The following is a 20454-nucleotide window of genomic DNA, read 5'->3' on the forward strand; positions in this document are numbered from 1 at the left end:
TGTATTTCTCTCCAGTCATTCTAAAACATGGAAGATAAAGAGAAAACAAGTAATCCTGTATTACAAACATGCATTTGACAAGCAACAATGAAAGGAAATAGATATAAATTATTTATATAAAAAACATTTAACAGGTTGAGTGTGGGTGGCTCAGGCCTCTAAGCCTAGTTACTTAAGAAGCTGGGATCTGAGGAAAGTTTGTGAGACTCTTATCTCCAAATAATCACCAAAAAAGCCCAGAAGAATAGCTATGGCTTTAGTGGTTGAGAACTAGCCTTGAACAAAAAAGCTCAGGGCTAGGGCCCAGAGTCCAGGTTCAAGCCCCAGGACCAGTACATATACATACACACATGCACCCACGCGCACACACGCACGCACACACATACCACTATTAGGCTCTGGATGAACATTCAGCATTTTGACAGGAACAAAAATCACAGTACACAGCAAGTTTAATTATCTCAAATTTCTGGGGCAATGAGCTAATTAAGTGTTTAAGGAAACCCCATGGCTCCTTGCTGTTTCCCTAATGTGTGGTTTGGCGATCTCATGCACTGTGTCACTGCTGTCTCTTCTGCTGTTTATTCATTTTCTTTTATAATAATCTCCTTCTACTCTCAGAAAAGGCCTTTTCTCTACAGCAACTTACATTCCTTGAAGGAATGCTTATGAAGATTAAGTGAGTCAGTAAATGTTGTCTTAAAAATCATCCTTGACACTTACTAAACATGAAAGTGACAGGTTTGCCACTTGTTATTCTTATTTATCACTTAGACATTAAAAACATATCTGAGCCGGGTGCTGGTGACTCTTGCCTTTAATCCTAGCTACTCAGGAGGCTGAGATCTGAGGATCACACTTCAAAATCAGCTGGGACAGGAAAGTCTATGAGACTCTTATTTCCAATAAAACACCAGAAAACCGGAAGTGGCGCTGTGGTTCAAGTGGTAGAGCACTTGCCTGGAGTTGAAGAGCTGAGGGACAGCGCCCAAGCCCAGAGTTCAAGCCCCACAACTGACAAAAAAATGCATACACATATAAACACACACACACACACACACACACACACACACACACACCTGAAATAACTGAATCTTGCAGAAAAACCTTGCAGTCCTGAATGAATCAAAGAGGCAGTAAAATCAGAAGGATCAGAAGGATCCTTGCCAAAGGGGCTCAACACAGGCTGGGGCTGTCAGGACCACAGCAGGACTGAACTGGGTAGGATCAGCAGAGAAGTTGCCAATCCCAGGCTGAGCCATGGTTGATGTGACATAATAGATACACGTGGCATCTAGTATCTATCACATTACAACTTGATAGAAGCATGTAAGTGTTATTGACAACATCAACCTAGAAGCAGCAACCATCTCTGCTGGGAAATGCCTATTTCCTCCCTCTCAGCCTTGCTAAAAATCCCAGCTCAGAGAACAGCTAAGTTTACTTCTTGGCTCAGTCACCAATGCAAGATCATTTCCTATCCTGCTCGTGATAAATGGAAACTTTTCTTTTCCTTTTAGCTTGAATATATAAAGAACTGCTCGTTTAGCCAGGCACTGGAGGCTCAAGCCTGTAATCCTAGCTACTCAGGAAGCAGAGATCTGAGGAATGCAGTTCAAAGCCAGCCTGAGCAGGAAAATCCATAAGACATATAGTTCCAATTATCATAAAAAAAGCTGGAAGTAGAGCTGTGGCTCAAGTGGCAGAGTGCTAGCCATGAGCAAAAATAGCTCAGGAACAGCACAAGCCCTGAATTCAAGCCCCTGGATTAACATACATGCATATGTACACATGGAACAGCTCATTACGGGTTTCCTCTTTTTCCTACTATGTCAGTCCTTTGAAGATGACTGAGAGGTTATCTCTAAGAGAATAGGTAAATGTAAGGTATAACTCAAAATCTTCTACCTATGGAGAATTAAATAATGCAATGATTTTAGCTTGGTTTCTTGACATGTTCTCAAAATCAAATTCAAGTTCCAAATAATACGACGTTGAGTATCCTCAGGTAATTCTTTTTTTTGGTAGGGGGGTGGTTTGGTCATGGGACCTGAACTCTGGGCCTGGGTGCTGTCCCTCAGCTCTTCAGCTGAAGGCTAGTGCACTACCACTTGAGCCATAGTACCACTTCCGGCTTTTTTCCCCTGCTTATGTGGTACTGAGGAATCAAACCCAGGGCCTCATGCATGCAAGGCAAGCGATCTACCACTGAGCCACCTTCCCAGCCCCATCCCCAGCTAATCTTATTACTTTTGCATTTAAGTTACTATAGTGATTAAAAAGTTGGGAAACATGATGCAGCAGGATCTAAATTTCAATGTCTTGAGAGTAGGCATGTAAGACACGCACATTTTAAAATGTTTATATTTATCATTCTATTCCTTTATACTTTAGCACTACTCATGGTGGAAATAGAAACAGAAAAAAAAAGATTAGCAAACAAGTCCACAGAGTATAGTGAAGCAAAGAATATTACCATCATTCAACCCACAGTTACGAGTATACCTTCTCTAAGTTTTTAAGCATTTTAAGGGGAGGTTTCTGCTAAAATCCAGAGTAGGTAATTTATAAATGTTCGATAAATATTTAACATTTGATACAATGTAGAAAAAAATACAGAATTTCAATTTTAATTGCCCGAGGGTTTAAATCCACTTTTTTCCCTGTAAGTTTTTATGATTTTTCACTGACGATTTACTCTAATAGTTTATTTTTTATAATATGAATAAACTGAAATATAATTGAGGTAACATAAATTTCACCATTTTGGAGTACACAATTTAGTGATTTTAAGTACACTGACAAGCTGCATGAGTGATTATATCTGATTCTAGAATATGAACAATATGTTCACCATCTTTAAAAGAAATCCCATTCTATCAAGTGGTCATTTCCCATTTTTTTGATAAAAAGTCTTTAATTCTCGTGTTGAGCTACTTATCTACTCTGTTCTCTGAATTTTCCTACTTTGATGTTGTATCCTCCAACATTTGCTGTTTGTGAATGGCTTTGTTCTCTTTTCCAAGATTCTTCAATACTGTGATACGTACCATACTCCATTCTATTTTATGAGATTATCTAAGGACGTGTGTGTGTGTGTGTGTGTGTGTGTGTGTGTGTGTGTGTGTGTGACATGGAGCTTGAATTTAGGGTCTGAGCACTGTCTCTAAGCTCCTTTGCTCACTTTACCACTATGAGCCACAACTCCACTTCCAGTTTTCTGGTAGAGATAAGTCTCATAGACTTAATTGGAGATAAGAGTTTCACAGAATTTCCTGCCTAGGCTGGCTTTGAACCACAATCCTCAGATCTCAATCATCTGAGTTGCTAGGATCACAGGCACGAGCCACCAGTGCTCAGTCTGTTGTTTTTAATTATCACCTTTAATTTTTATTTTTGTAAGCAATGGTGCTTTCATGGATAAGGATTTGCTTCTTGGAGAATATGCCCAGGAAAATTTTCTTTTCTTTTCTTTTTTTGTCGGTTGTGGGGCTTGAATTCAGGGCCTAGGTGCTGTCCCTGAGCTCTTCTGCTCAAAGCTAGTGATCTACCACTTTGAACAACAGTTCCACTTCCAGTTTTTGAGTGGTTAATTGGAGATAAGAGTCTTGGGGGGCTGGGAATGTGGCTTAGTGATAAGAGTGCTTGCCTAGCATGCATGAAGCCCTAGGTTCGATTATTCAGTACCACATAAACAGAAAAAGCCAGAAGTGGTGTTATGGCTCAAGTGGTAGAGTGCTAGTCTTGATCAAAAGCAGCTCAGGGACAGTGCCCAGGCCCTGAGTTCAAGTCCCAGGATTGGCAAAAAAATAAAATAAAATAAAAAGAAAAAAGTCTTAGGGACTTCCTGCCTAGGCTTTGAACAAGGATCCTCAGATCTCAGACTCCTGAGTAGCTAGGATTACAGGCATGAATCACCACTGCTTGGTTCCAGGAAAATCTGTAGCAAGACAATATTTTTAGAAAGCTCCTCAGCTCTTATACTTTGAAATCTAAGTATAAATTTCTTTAAAAGAAATTCAACTTAGCATTTATCATTAAGAATACCCCTATAAATCAGGAAACATCTCACACACTATTCTGTTGATCCAGAGGACTGCCATGATTAAATATATATTTTCCTCTTTCTTCCTGAGAATTTAACTAAATGAACTAGGTCTTTCAGACAATCTCTGTCTCTTCTCCAGTTCTGCTAACTGCTGGCTTATTCCATACCAGCTTTTCTCGCTGTGCATTCTAGATAAGGAGATTAAGCCCATACCAGCCTTGCAGAGACTGACTCTCAAGGTGCAGATACTGTGACACTTCCCCAACTTTACTCCTCTCCCTGGGAGACCAACCAAATTCCAGTTGATTAGCTGATAGCTCTGGGACCCCCAGGCAGTAGCAGCAAATGCTTGGGTATTTGATTTCTGCCATGAAATCAGCTTCTGAATGTTGAATCTGTTCTGCCCTAAACTCAGGAGGTTTGCTTCCTTATGAGGATAACATGAAGCTGTTTATCACTAGTATTGTCAGGGGCTTCAACTCAAATAGAGGATGGCTCATTAGCAATTTCAGCAAGGTACTGCCAGCTCTTTCTTTGGTTTCTTCAAGTGATTTAGCACTGGGGGAAGGCAGAACCTTTATTTAGAGTATATATCCAACACTTGCTTTCCACACACACCCTCAGTTAATACACATAATCCCAGCTATTGCCAAAGGGATAGGAAGACAGGTACAGGGTGATTTTGGACCTTGTTCCTCAAGGACCTTTGCATCACCGAATGTGACAGTTAACTGGATCTTTGTAGACACCTACTTTGTAGCTAGGTGCTGGTGGCTCATGTCTATAATCCTAGGTACTTGGGAGGTTGAGATCTGAGGATCTCAGTTCAAAGCCAGCCCAGGCAGGAAAGTCCAAGACACTCTTAACTCCAATTAACCACCAGAAAACCTGAAGTGGCGCTGTGGCTCAAAGTGGTAGAGCAGTAGCTTTGAGCAAAAAAGAAAGAAAACTCATGTACAGCACCCAGGCCCTGAGTTCAAGTCCCAGGATCTGGAAACAAACAAAAAAAATAGTTTGTGGTTTTCAATGTATACTTCAAAAAATAATTGTGGTAACATATCCACAATATAAAACTTTACCTTAATCAATAAAACGTATGCTTCAGTAGCCCTGATTACATCCACTCTGTTTCTTGAGGAATGGAAATTTCTTATCAATAAGCAGTTCCTCATTCCTCTTTCCCTCCAGCCCATAATAATCAATATCCCAATTCTGTCTGCTGATTTCACCTAGCCTAGGGTTCATATATGCTTAATCATGAACCAAAATGTCTTCCTTGTCTAAGGCTGAGTAGCAATTTAATGAACCCCTAGACCACATTCTGCTCAGACATTCACCTACCTAAGACACCTGGGCTATGCATCGCTTTTGACTACTCTCAATAATGCTGTGCTGAAGCTAGGTGTGCAGCTGTCTCTTGAGAGTCTGGTTTTAATGATCTCTTGGTGAATACTCAAGAAGTGGAACTCATGGGTTATATGACCATTCTTCCTGTGGCTTCAACATTCTCAACAGTGTACAGGAATTCTCCTATCTCTACGCTATCTCTAACAATGGGTCTTTTAATAGTAATCACCCTGATAGTTTTTGTTGTTATTGTTGTTTTTGTGTTTTGGTTGTGGGGCTTGAACTCTGGGCCTGGGCCGCTGTCCCTCAGCTCTTCAGCGCAAGGCTAGTGCTCTACCACTTGAGCCACAGTGCCACTTCTAGTTTTCTGGTGTTTATTGGAGATAAGAGTCAAGTGGACTTTCCTGCCCAGGCTGGCTTTGAAGTGTGATCCTCAGATCTCAGCCTCCTGAGTAGCTAGGATTACAGGCATGAACCACCAGAGCCCTGCCTGATAGTTGGTTTTTAAACACACACACAGATTACACTTCAGAATTTCCATTATTTTTTACAAACAAGGAATTTGAGCTCTGAAGGCTTAAAGACTAAATGTCTGTTTTTCATATCAGCCTTTGTTAAAAGACTTTAAAAATTTTTGACACCTATTGATTTATACCAGACAAATAGTTAGTTTATATGAGAACAAAGTTACAATAGGACAAAATTACTAATTACAGCTTCAACTTTTGCAGTTACTGAGATAAACAAGATCTCATTTTACCTCTACAATAACATATTATAGTGGTAACTCAGATTCATAGATAAGCACGATAAAGCTGGAAAGGGTCAACAGGTCACCTGGTATGTTATTCAACTTGCCTTTGCCATGATAAAATGGCTGACATAAACAACTTAGTAAGAGGAAATAATTATTTTGGTTCATGGTTTCAGTCTACACTTGGCTGAATTTCTTGCTTTTGGTCCCGAAGTCAGGTGGAGAACATGTGATGAAGCAAAGCTGCTTACCTTACGTTGGCCAGGAAACAAAGCAAGGGAAATGGTCCAGGGACAAAAATGAATTCCCCAGTGATCTATTTCCTTCAATCAGGCCGTACTTCCTAACAGTCCATTCAGCCATGAATTCAGCAATGGATTAACCCATTACTGAAATGAGGGCCCTTTTATGTCTGGAAAGCCCATCAACTGATGGGCAACCAAGACTTTAATGCATGCGGCTCTGAAGATCATTGTTTAGATTCAAACCATAACACATGGCTAAAAAATGCCAGAACAGTAGTTATCTGATCTCACAAGGTTTTCTCATTTGAGGGAAGAAAAGGCTTCCCAGTGGTATCTTCCTGACTTGGTCAAACATTAGTCCAATCTCTGAATCTAAGAAGCACAGATTCTATACAGAACACATTGTTGACATACACTTCTCCAAGAAAATACAACGGTCAGTGTTCACAAAATATTCTCTGTCATCTTAAGTAAGAACAACTCTTGGCTTTCATACTTTTATTAAAGTTGTCACTTACAAATGCTCATCTAAAAGTACCAGTCTGTTGCCTAATGAAGAAAATTTTTCCCAGCAAGAAATAACAAATAGGGAGTCTTAATGTAATTGAACTGAAAGAATTTTTTCTTCTCTTTTTTTTTGTCCCCCCCGGTCTTGGGGCTTGAACTCAAGGCCTGGGCTCTGTCTCTAAGCCTCTCTATGCTCAAGGCTAGCACTGTACTACTTAAGCCACAGTACCATTTCTAGCTTTTATCTGAGTAGTTTATTGGAGATAAGAGTCTATTCATAGACTTTCCTGCTCCAGCTGGCTTTGAACTGTGATCCTCAGATCTCAGCCTCCTGAGTAGTTAGGATTACAGGTGTGAGCTACCAGTGCCCAGGTAAATTTTTTGTTGTTGTTGTTGGGGGGCTTGAAATCTGGGCCTGTGTGCTGTCTCTGAGCTATTCAGCTCAGGGCTAATGCTCTACCACTTGAGCCACAGCGTCACTCTGTTTTCTGGTGGTTAATTAGAGATAAGAGTCTCATGGACTTTCCTGCCCAGGCTGGCTTTGAACTGTGATCCTCAGATCTCAGCCTCCTGAGTAGCTAGGATTACAGGTGTGAGCCACCAGCGCCCGGCTTTGGCTAAGTTTTTTAAGACTCAATTAAAATCAACTACCATCTATACATTGAGGAAACATTTCAAATTTAATTACTTAAAATAGATCTAATCATTCAGACTCCCTGTAAATGTTTTTAGAAAATACTATAACTTTCATTAAAAAAATTCTACCCCTTTTCTAATACTCCACTCCCTAAACTCTTTTTTAAATAAGTTTTTTAAATTGTGAAAATACCGTACAGAGGGGTTACAATTACATGAACAAGGTAATGAGTACATTTCTTATCAAGCATTGTTGCCTCCTCCTTTGTTTTTCCCCTACCATCCCTGTCCTCCCATCTCCACTACTATACTCCCTTCCACCCCCACCCCCTCCCTAAAATTCTTAAAAGCATAAACATTACAAGGCATCGGTATTTTAAGTTTCCCACATTTTGACATCACTTCTGATAAACTTGTACTGTTTGAATTAAGGGTGTGGGAGATAGTGTTCTTTTCCCTCCAGGAAGTGAACCATTTCTGGCAGACATTTGAGATCTCAGTCACCTTAAAACTTAGTTTTTCAAGTAGCCTGCTCTCCTATGGGGGTCATCAGATTAGATGCATGCTGAAGTTTCAAGCACATACAGAAATACAAACAATGTCTTTGAAGGTATTTTTGTTTAGAAACTCCTAAACGAAGAAGTTTGGGAAAGAACAAAACCTGTGGTATAAACAGCCTTGTCTGTGTGTATAACTCTTCTTCTAAGGATGGAATATGGTTTTACAGGGACCATGAAAACCCAACTATTGCCTCTGGCCATAACTCTGTCCTGAGCTTCCAGGCACTGCTGCCATCCACTGATCCCTGATCTCACTCACTAACTCGTGGGATCTACCAGCTCTGATTGTCAGCATCAAGGTATGCAACATGAGTAAGAAGGCCTGGGTTCAAGTCTCCTCTGTTCTGCCACTTACTCTCAGTAAGATGTGGGGGGAAAATAACTCCTTGAGGACCTTAGTTTGCTCATCTCTTCTTGTGAGTTCCAAATGTGGTACTATACAGAATGGTATTTTATAAGCTGTAAAATAAAATGTAAATCTATGTTTTGATTAAGAGGCCATAAACAAAAATATGATTGTTACAAGCAAATGATTTTTTTAAAAAGACTGGTATAACTCAACTTTGGGTAACTTACTGAGAAAGATTTTCACAGCTTGGCTTTGGTGGCTATTTCTAATTAGTTCCCTGTGCATTATTTCATTTATTTTTCACGGTGACCCTTTGATCTAATAACTCTTACCTAATAACTAATAACTTATCTAATAACTAACCTTGCTTGATCAAGGATTTCTTGAGGAACCTACCAGAAACACTGGAAGTCTTCACGAGTCAGAATTGAAGAGAAAAACTAGCGAAAGCACTGCCTTGTAAATGATTAGAAAAAACTGTTTTGAATTTGAAATGCAGATGTCCTCACTCTTTGCAAAGTGTGTTTTCATTTGTCTCATTTATTTCATTTATTCTTTCATTGTTTTGGTGGTGGTGGAGATGCTAGGCTTACACGGAGGGACTCACAGTGCTACACAAGTGCTTTACCACAGTGTGAGTTCTTCCCCACCCCCAGCCTCTGTCTTATATTATTTTTTTTTTTAGCAAAAACTGTATATTATGTCTTTGAGGTAAGGTCAGGAGTTTTCTAATCATCAAGAGTTCCTTTGAAAGCATGCTTATCAAGGATTCAAAACTGTATTTAATTTGTCTTGCAACCCAAGGTCTAGCTGAGGATGGAGAGCCAGCAGCAGTTACAAGGGACATTGTTGTCAGTTGTGGTTTGCTGGAGATAGCCCTGGATTAAGTACAGTGCTTACGTATACATTGTCTCTGAGCATAATTCATTTCTTTTCATGTCTTATTTTACTGCTCCTCACCCCAAGCTACTTCAGAGATGTGTAGCTTTGCATAAAACCTTTAACTTCCTGCTTCTTGGTGTAATATGGGGCATACTTCATAGGATCACAGTGAAAAATAAATGAAATAATGCACAGGAAACTTGTCATAGTCCCTGATAGTAATAAAAGAAAGCTACTACTTAAATTAGCATGTGGCAGCTTTTCCATATAATTTCCAAGTCACAGTAGTGATAACTAAACAGTACCTCTAGAGGTACTTGAGGTCACTTGAAGAGAATCTCAGACTGAGCAGGAACTTCTGGACCTTTCCTGCTTGGTCCTCTTCCTCCTGCATGGCTCCCTTCCCCCAATTCTCCATCTCTTGGCTGTGAAGAGATGCTTAATCCAGCAGAACACCATTTGCGTTAGGGTTGGAACATTTTTATTTGCATGGGATTATTCCATGTATTGAGGATGGCTAAGCTGTTCTGGAGTTCTTATTACATATCAGTCACTCTGCCAACCAGAAATACTTCTACTGAGCTCTTGGCTCCTGTCGAAAACCAGGGGCTCAGGGCTCTAGGGAGATGCAGTTACCAGGGTTAGACATGTGTCTCCTGCCCAGTGAGACTGAAGTCTACCATAGTTCACAAATGACTCTCACTGCCCTTCATTCATCTCATCCATCCCCTTCATACTTGTTAAACACAACTGCCATCACTCTACTTCTCCATGTAGAAACCTGCAGTGACTTCCTTTCACCTACAGGATCAAGGCCAAGGCCCTTAGCCCAGTAGGGCATTGCTCCCGGCTAGACTCACTATCTCCTCTCATTTTACACTCACAGTTGTACTTTGGTCTCCCCCTCCTTTTCTTCTCTGTCCTCTTCCCTTTTCTTCCTCCTTTTTTTTTTTTGGTGGTATACATTGCCCTATCCGTTCTAAGGATGTGCTCTGTCCCTGACACTCTCTCCTCTCCAGATTTGTTTTACCATGTCACTTGGGAGAGTCAGCAAATGATTGTCTCTTGTTACAATCTTTCAATTCTATAAAATGCTGACTCTTCTCCTGCAGGGTCTCTTTTGCCCTTCCTCTATAGTCTTCAAACACAAGAGGAAAAGCAGCAATTTTTTTTTTAACATTGCCATGGAGAAACTGCAGTACTGAAGGAGGCCGTCATGCATCATCTGAGAAGAATGCGTGCAGAAAATGTGCTAGAATGTTCTATAGAGGGTCAGTCTAGGGCACAGCAGCCCCATGCTGCTGTTTGCACTTACTGGAGGGTATGAAATTTCTACAGCTAATGAATAATTCTCTTTTAAAGTGCAAATGAATAAGGCTAAGCTTGGTTAACTCCTACCTTAATAGAATTTTATTTCATGATTTCAAAATAGGATTTATTTAGGTCATTTAAAAATGTTCTCAGAGCAACACTTCTACAGTAGTCGTGTAAAAAAGCAAGACATGTATTCAGGAAAGGGGAAGAAATAGGAAACTTCCAATTTCAGTGATTCTTTTTCTTCCTGGAATTCTTCCTGTCCTTAGACAATGTTGCCCGATCTGCTTTGTCTTTTCTTAAATGAACCTTCTGTATGATTTAATGGAGTTCCCCATGTGTCCTAGTATCTGTCAAAACCCAGCTTAAACATGTGGTATTTGACAAAGGCCATCAAACAGACATGTGAATTAATCTGTAGCACACACATGCCAAGTTCTAGCCTACAGAATTAGAACAGCATAAAGCCAATTACCTTCCTACAATTCTGTCAATTTTCTTGGGCAAGATACTCTTACTGATGGGATCATAGATAGGATGTACAGAGTAGTAAGCTGAGCATAGTAAACTAAAGGTGTTGTTAACATTATAACTCATTGTTCTTAGTAGGATTCATATGATAAAACATTTGAGTTCTTTCATATAAGCATGATTCCTATAGATAACTACATGATTTCCTTTTGCAAAAAAGTGAAAATTAGTCTTGGGTTGTTGGTTATTAGTAGAGGCCTTACTTTGCATCCATGAGGTCCTGAGTTTGATCCCTGGTACCACACACAAAACTACAATCCACGCTTTCATTTCCACACAAATCATTGCTTTTAAGGCCTATGGTTTACTATGCACTTGTCTCCCTGGGCTCATCCCAGCTGCTTGGTGGAAGGTACTTTTTAGTTCCATCTTTCTGAGATGTGAACCACTTGAAATTCTTTTAGAGACATAAATCCCCAATCCTTTCAGAGGTCAAACCACAAATAGCAAGACTAATAGAAGGACATTGTTCAATTTTCTTTTCAAAATGGGTAGCTGAATAGTAATTTAGAAGAGAAAGATCAATAAGAAGAAGGGGATTAAGTTAGGTGACCCAATATATTTGCTAAAAGAAAAAACCCCCACAAAACTCTCAGCCTGCTAAGTGTTAATGTATCTTCTTCCATCGATAAAAGAAACCTCACAGATATTCACATAATGTAATTTGACTTTTAGTTAGTCCAGTGGATAATGTCCCTTACTGGAATGCTAGGCAGAACTCTCTGCTGCGTCTCAGTTTCATTCTCTTCCTCAAGAGAGCTGGGATGATTTGCTAAAAGAGCATAGATTGTGCATTAATAGAGAGGATGCTGAGGCCATCTGGGCAGGCGCAATTCAAAGCTTGAAAACTGCTGACTCTGCACTGCACTGCAGCATTTAACAGCCATGCATTACCTCCCAGTAGGGGACCCAGGAGGCTGAACAGGTCATCTCACCCCAAGGATAATCCTGAGGAAATACTGAAGATGTCAGATGGATTGTCTTTCATGCATAGAGCAAAATCACAAGGCAAAAAATCAAAACTGACATCATAATAAAAATCTGAGAAAAAGGCTTAATAAAACTTAGTAAATATGTTGCAAATCATGGCTAGAATTGCTCCTTAGAGGTATAAATTTGTCCCTGCCTGGGATCTGCTTTATTGCTGCATAAATTAGCAAGCATTACAAAGAAACATAGAAAGCAAGCCAGTTCCATTGTGTCCTCTCCTTAGTCACACACACTGCATTTGTTTCTGTCTCTTAACTACTTTGGGAAGGAACATGTACTCTGCAGGCCTTGGCTGCAAAATGGCTTTGTTCCTATTCTCCAACTTTAGTGTTAGCAGGTAGCCATCCTCTGGACTGTGTCCTCAAGCAGCTGTCATACTGTATCTGTCTTCAAAGGTCTCGATTCTCTATTCTCTTTTACTATCTATCACAAGCAGACAACAAAATCAGAGCTCCCCACAGATTACGATTGCTGTGGTTGTTTTGTAAATTACCTTCAATCATCTCCTATACTCCTATACTTCAATTCACCTATGATTTATAGTATATCGTTTATAGTTATAACCTGCAGCCAGTTCATAGAAAATGACGCTCAACAATCTTCACTGTTTTTATAATAGGAGCTTAACTCTTATTTTTTAAACACTGACTCATGGGCCCATAAATTAACTAAAAGCAAGATAACAGGTAGACAGCCCAGTCTCAATTTTGTATCCATGCCCTTTGATCTGAGCCATTCTCTCCTGCTGTTACTTTGGAGACACCTTGAGTTCCAGGAAGGTCAGGCCTTATTACTGATAAGGTATAGACAAGGAGGGGTGATGGAACCTGCTCCCAAAGGAAGAGAATAGTAAAAAACTCAGAATAGACCACCCAACAAGAAACAGTGACTTCTATGCTCCCCTCAAGGGATGATAGAAGAAACAAATTCTAACAACTTCTCTGGAAGCTCAAAGAACAAAGACTGAAATAATAATGGTCAACCAAACCACACTTTTCACTGAGTCTGTTTAATTATTGTTTTTTCTCTCTTTTCTCTGTCTGTCTGTCTCTTTCTCTCTGCCTCCAGTTCTTTGTCTATTTAGATTTAAAGCTCATTCTCCCTAAGATGGCTGAAGTTGGACTGAAGGGCCCTGTCATGATATACTTGTTATGTAACAATCTCCTTTCTCTGTCCATCACTATGTATCTTTAACTTGGCATAAAGAAGAGAATGGCCAGACCTGACATGGGGCATCCCAGGAATTTGAACCTGGGGAATCTAAAAACTCCCCCCTTTTTTATTCTGAAAAGGAAGAATTTGATCTGTTCTGTGGTTCAGGGCCTCTTATTTTTACCTTTTACATTTGAGGGTGAGGAGTAAACAAGGAAAACTTCCTGCAAGCATGATTATTTCATACTGCTTCTAGTGACTTAGGCAAATTTACCAAAAGGCAGGTCTGATGTTTACATTGATCTTTCATTAATAAAGGAACATCTTTTGTAATTACCATGATCATTGCTTTCACATGAATGCTGACTCTGGGACAGTTAGAAGGAGTTTGAAAATACTGTGATTTGTGATCTTAATTTGCTTAAGCAGTCCAGCAATCCTATTTTTCAGCAGCATCAGTGAATTTCTGAACAATGGCATAAAAGATAAACTTCAAGTACCATCTGATATAAATTCTCCAAATGTCCCAATGAGATGTGGCTTAATAAGTTTTTTAATTATTATACTATGGATTATAAAATAAAACCAGAAAAATGCATCTTGAAATTAACTTCAGCTGTAATAATGACATGCCCTCCTACATGCTTAAAGTAGTGCTTAGCTTTGTCCTTCAAAGAGTCAAAACAGGCCTTGGATCTTCCATGTCAAGGATGTAGTTAATGCAGTAAGAACAGAGCTGCAGAATGAAAAGAACTGACTGACACTCAAACCACTTATGATCGATAAAGACATTCAGCAAGCTGATGACAATAGGCAGAAAATAGTCTGTATATTATTTATTTTTATAGAACTAAAGAATTATAAGAGGGAAAGAACAAAATTCCTTAAGATTGCTAGACTGCTTAGCTAAGAGCTTTACCTCTACCATCTCTCTTAATTCTCACAGAGACTCAACGGGAGAGAGGTGTTACCACTTTCTTCTGGCTAAAATACAACTCTATAATTCCTATTAACTAATCTAATATATGAGGAAACTTATAGACAAACACACACACATACACACACACACACACACACACACACACACACAAAGTAGTTAAAGCTGAGCTTTGAACTCTAGAGTCTGATTTTAAAGTTCAGACATTTAAGCCATTACTCCATCCTGCTTCCAATTTAATTTCTACTTATGACAAAAACTTTAGTGAGTGTGTGATAATACTGGGTCTTAAAGTCAGGGCCTCAAATTCTTGTTACTCAGTCTTTTTGCTCACTACTAGTATTCTACCACTTGAACCATGCTTCTAGTTCTAGACTTTTGCTGGTTAATTGGAGATAAAAGTCTAACAGATTTATCCATCTGGGCTAGTTTTATGTCATGATCTTCAAATCTAAGCCATTGGTATCATCATGAGCCACTGGTATTCAGCAAAAGATACTTCTAAGCTTGGTGCTGGTGGCTTAGAAATGTCTGCCAACCTGGGAAACAAAGTCTGTGAGACTCTTATCTCTAATTAATCACTAGAAAACTAGAAGTAGAGATGTGGCTCTACCCTTGAGGAAAATAGCTCAGAGACAGTGCTCAGGTCCTGAGTTCAAGTCCCATGACTGACAAGGAAAAAGTTATCTCTAATGATCAAGTTTACTAAACTTGGGCCATTTTTCATGTTCAGTGTTTGGATGTTCAAGTTGTTGTTCAATTGGTACACATGGCATTCTCATTCTTGATGAATGTGAGCTTTCTAAGGTTATATGATTGTGTTACTTACTATGAAAGTTCACTGGAGATGGAAGGTTCCTAAGGCTGAGAATTGTGAGCCTCCCATTATTTCTCCAGCATGTTCTCAACTTGTGAGGAAAGTCCCTGACCTCTAGTGTGCTCTAACTACTATGTGAATCATATTCAACACTCTTCCAAATTTTAACTTGGAAATTGATCATTTCCACCTATGAGAACTTGAATGGCATCCCTCAATAGATGCAGTTATTATCTGCCACTGGCACCATGTAGTACCCCTGATCTTGGCTTACTTTTTATTTCCCCTAGGTATAGACAGACCTGTGTAAAAGCAGGAAATACACTATGACGAGTAGTAAAAACAAACAAAGCACAGTTTCATTGATTGGAAGGACAATTAATGATCATCACTCCCAACTTCCTCTGTATCCTGGGAAAGGAGAGGCCACATCATTTCAAATGCTCTTAAGTCATCACACATTGCTGCGTTCTTACCCGTGCAGTAAAGTCCACAGCAGCCGCTCGGTTCAACAGCAACGTGGCCACATTGATATTCCCGTAGTGAGCAGCTATATGGAGCGGAGTGAAGCCACTCTGTGAAGAAAACATAGGAGACATTGAAGTGATTGCTGTTAGCACCTCTTCTGACAGGTTAATAGTGCAACCCTTCCCAAGTAAAAATGAGGAAGCAAAATATGCTGAGGTCCACATTCCATTCTCTACTAGATGCCAATTGCTCATAGGGTTTCAAATAAACCCCATACTCTTAAGGCAGAGGACCAGCCAGGGAAAATCCAAGGGTAGAGATTGATCAATTCTAGTAATCCAGTAGTACAACTATATAGAAACCAACATTTTGAAAAATTAAAATAGGGATGATGAGAAAAACATCATAGAAAGCTTGCGTGTTACCATTATTTTAGTATAAATAAGATCATAGAAGTTGGCCATGGATACTTTTCTTGAGAGTCAAATTCACTTTGTTTTATATATTCAGTAAAGATTCAAATTAATCAACCAATGATTAAGTCTCAATTTTAATGACCAAAGCAATTTTAGGGGTGTGGGGAAAGGTATTACAGCAAATTTGATTTATAGAATGGGCAATTACATTCCATAATGAATCCACAAGTTGATCTCTGTATTAGTAAATGCCTAGCCAATAATACATTTTTTTCCTGGGTACTTTTACACCAGGGGCATTTTACTTCCTTAAACAATGCTAAACATGCAGCAATTCACTTAATTCCCCCCAAATTGAAACCTTAGAGGAAATAGATGCATTTCTAATTGGTTAGCAAGCTTCTTAGCCATGCTAGCTGTTTCACGGACTCTTGTGGAAGGTGCGTCTTTTTGGCACTATTCTGAGTAACTCTCCTTTTGCTGACACCACGGAGGGTAAGTGTCATGCAGAACCCTAAAGACTCAGTCCTGGAGGAGTAGAATGACAGGGTTGTCTGCAGCTTTAGGTATTGCTGATAAGCATCTAAAGCATCAAACATTCCATCTCACACAGGTCTATTGTAGTACCCTTAGGTTTCAAGATTTCCTAAATCTTTCAAACACCAGGTTCAGCTGCAGAAAGCCCTGGTAGTCAAACTACTGTCTGCTCTGGCACATGCTCCTGAAGAGGGTAGGGTAGAAAGCAGGTATCTAGCCTACAGGAGGCAATGCAAAGAAGAAGGGAAGGAAATGAGGCAGCAGCACTAAGTAATGAGAAGTGATGATGCAGATAAAGATTATACAGATACATGTATATACATATATATACCTCTGTTGTTCTATTCACCACCATCTAGGTTAACACATTGGAAAGCAAAGAGGAGGAAAAAATGAACGGTTAGTTCACTATTGGTGACATGGCCTGCAGAAAGCTCATGACAGCTAAGTGATGAAGATGGAAGCTATGATGGGAGCAAAACAGGCACAAAAAGAAAGCTAGACTGAACGAAGGGCTACACGGCGACCTAGGCCAATTGCCACATTTCCTTCACAAAGACTTCCAAGGAAGACGTATCAAAGACAATGGGGACTGATTGATTTTCTTTTTTTGGCTGTGGCTCTGTGCTGATGGCTTGCTTTCTCCAGCTGATCTACACTTGGTGTGTTGCCTGTCTTCTCAGATGCTAACCAGAGGTTTATTTAGGCACACTATCTTTAGTAGTTGTAAGTTTTCCCCTGGATGCTTGAGTTGTATTCTGAAACAGATTCCTAGCATTAAAAAGAAGGAAGCTATCAGTTGTACAGACACTGTTTTTCCAAAATGGCCTCCTTTAAGCATGTATAACACCATGATCATCCTCTTCCATTTGCTGTTAAGGAAAGGCGTACCTTCCACTGGCTATCTTAGTTACACTTTTTCAGTCCTTTCAAATGAAGCAAATGTTTGGGCTGAGCATGCCAAGAGGGAGACCAGGCATTCCTGCAAGATGTATGTCTCGCTGTGGGTAGTTGCATGAGAGACGTGCGTGCCCCCCTCCAGGTCTTACCTTCGACTCCACATCTGCGTTGTTGTCATTCTGTAGGAGCAGCGCAGCAGCTTTTGTGTCATCTTTTCGGGCAGCGATGTGAAGAGCTGGAAGACGCACTTTTCCTTTTGTGTCATTTTCTAGCAAGAGTGAAACAACTTGGTCGTGACCTTGTTGCAATGCCACTGCCAATGGTGTGAAGCCGTCCTGCAAGTAAATGGATGGGTCAAAGTGGGTCCCAGTCAATATTTTCTTAGGATTCCATTAACAAGAAGGTACCCGAGTAACCAACTATCACTATTCCTTTGGGGTAATTAAAACTAACAACATACCCGAATGGAACTGTCATCGTCACAATAAGAAATGAGTGCTAAGTTTATGTTTTTTTCATGGTGACAAGTAATAGCTGTACATTAACTGGTTGTCATTTAAAATATATTAATGAATTTAAAATATGTTTTAAAATTATTTTTATAAATGTTATTAGTTATAAAATATATAGCACAAAGCAATATAAAAGTTTTAAAAACCACAGTCATGACAAACTCTTGATAACTATATATGAGATATGAAATGTTGGCATAGTTACTAAAGAAAATAGTGAGCTAGTGATGTAAATCGTGGTGGAATACATGCATACCAGGAATAAGGCCTGGGTTCGAACCCCAGTACCCACACCCACACAATTTTTTTTGAGAGATCAAGAAGAGGAAAAGAAAAAGAAAGTTGACGGATCATTCAGTATATAGTTTAAAGAATTCATTCAGTGGTTGTTTTCTGTTGTTGTGAACAAAGCTGCAACATTGGCTTTCAGGCCTCTTTCATGTACAAGAATTTAAAACTCCTTTGGAGCCGGGTGCCCATGGCTCATACCTGTAATCCTACCTACTCAGAAGGCTGAAATCTGAGGATCGAGGTTCAAAGCCAGCCCGGGCAGGAAAGAGCGTGAGACTCCTGTCTCCAATAAACCACCAGAAAACCAGAAGTGGCGCTGTAGCTCAAGTGATAGAGCGCTCACCTAGAGCTGAGGGACAGCACCCAGGCCCAGAGTTCAAGCCTCATGACCAACAAAAAACAAACAAACAAACTCCTTTGGATAATATGCCCAACAGTGGCATACTGGGGACTAAAAGAAGGTTTATTTTTCGTTTTTGGAGGAAGTGTTCTACTGATTTCCACAGTGGTTATACTACTGTGTATGCCCACCAGCAGTATACAAGCATTCACCCCTCACCACCAATCCCTACCAGCATTTGTTACTGTTTTCTGAATGATTGCCATTGTGAGTGGAATCTTAGTGTTGTTTTGATTTGCATTTCCTTTATGGCTAAAGATGTTTAACATTTCTTCATGTATCAATTCGTCATTTGTATTTCTTCTTCTGAAAACTGTCTGTTCAATTCATTTGCCCATTTATTATTAAGTTGTTCTTTTGCTGTTTTATTTTTTAATCCTCTGTACAACAGGGAAATTAGTCCTTTATCTCTTGAACAGCTGACCAAGACTTTTTTCTCCTATTCTTTGTGTTGTCTTTTATGTATAGAAACTTAATTCGATACAGTCCCATTCATCCAGTCTTGCTGTAATTTGCTAGGCTATTGGTAATAATTATTCAGGAAATAATTACCCATGCTCGTATCTTCCAGGGTTTAGGCTAGGTTTTCCAATAGTAGTTTTAAGGTTTCAGTTTTTACATTAGGATATTTGATCCATTCCGAGTTGAGGCTTGGATAGTGTGAAAGGTAAGGTCTAATTTCAGATTTCTGTAATATAATCTGATTTCCCAGCATAATTTGTTGAAGAGACTGTCTTTTCTCCAGTGTATGCTTTTGGCTCCTTTGTCAAAGATCAGTGGTTGTGTGATTTTATTTCTGGATCTTCTATCCTGTTGGATCTTCTAACCTGTTCCATTGGTCTTTATGTCTGATTTTGTGTCTGTACCATGCCGGTTTTGTTGCCATAGCTCTATAACTTGAAGTCTGGTATTATGATACCTCCAGCATTGCTCTTTTTCCTCAGAATTGCTTTTACTATTTAGACTTATGCTTCCATATGAATTTTAGGATTTTTTAAAATTTCTATCAAGAATGACATTAGAATTTTGATGGACATTTGTAGACTGTGTTCGATCATTTTTTGATATTAATTCTGCCAGTCCATGAACATGGGAAGTCTTTCCCATCTGTTGGTGTCTTCTTTAATTTCTTTCTTCCAAATTTACAGTTCTTACTATAGAGGGGTTTTACCACCATTTAGGTTATACTTAAGTATATTTTTTTGAGGTTATTGTGAGTGAAATTGTTTTCCTGAATTATTTTTCTGTTTATTGATGATATATATTTAGAACAGTAACTGATTGTATGTGTGTATATGCCAGTTCTGGTGCTTGAATTCAGGGCCTGAGCACTGTCCTTGAGCTTTTGTGCTCAAGTCTAGTGCTCTACCACTTGAACAATATCTCCACTTCTGGCTTTTTAGTGGTTAATTGGAGATAAGAGGCTCATGGACTTTCCTGTCCTGGTTGTCTTTGAACCATGATCCTCAGATCTCAGCCTCCAAGTAGCTAGGATTTCAGGTAGAACCAGTGCCCAGCATGTGACTGATTTTTGTATGCTGATCTTATGTCCTCTTATGTTGACAGAAGTATTTATCACATCCAGGACTTTTTATATGGACTGTTTAGGATCTACTAAATATAGAATTATACTATCTGTGAATAGGAATAATTTTATTTCTTCCTTTCCTATCTAGTACTCTTCTTCTTGCCTTACTGCTCTGACTAGGAGTTCCAGTCCTATATTGAATAAGCTTGAGGAGCGTGGACACCCTTGTCTTATTCCTAATTTTAGAGGAAATAATTTCAAAATTTCTCTGCCTACTATTGTAGTATACTATTGGCTATATGCTTGTCATATATAGTCTTTTTTTTTTTTTTT

The 20454-nt window shown here is 39.4% G+C and overlaps 1 protein-coding gene across 4 annotated transcripts in view; it reads right to left on the reverse strand.

Annotated features, from left to right (window-relative positions):
- The window catches only part of Ank3 (ankyrin 3, node of Ranvier (ankyrin G)), a 292644-nt gene that overhangs the window by 161342 nt on the left and 110848 nt on the right, over nt 1-20454 (reverse strand). For all 4 annotated transcript variants that reach the window (XM_013017143.1, XM_013017142.1, XM_013017144.1 and 1 more), the window contains 2 exons: nt 17540-17725; nt 15546-15644 (listed from right to left, as the gene is read on the reverse strand). In XM_013017143.1, coding sequence (XP_012872597.1) covers nt 15546-15644; nt 17540-17725 — 285 coding nt within the window. The remainder of the gene's footprint in view (nt 1-15545; nt 15645-17539; nt 17726-20454) is intronic.

This window comes from Dipodomys ordii, unplaced genomic scaffold, assembly GCF_000151885.1.
Source record: "Dipodomys ordii isolate 6190 unplaced genomic scaffold, Dord_2.0 Scaffold34, whole genome shotgun sequence".
NCBI classification, from domain to species: domain Eukaryota; kingdom Metazoa; phylum Chordata; class Mammalia; order Rodentia; family Heteromyidae; genus Dipodomys; species Dipodomys ordii.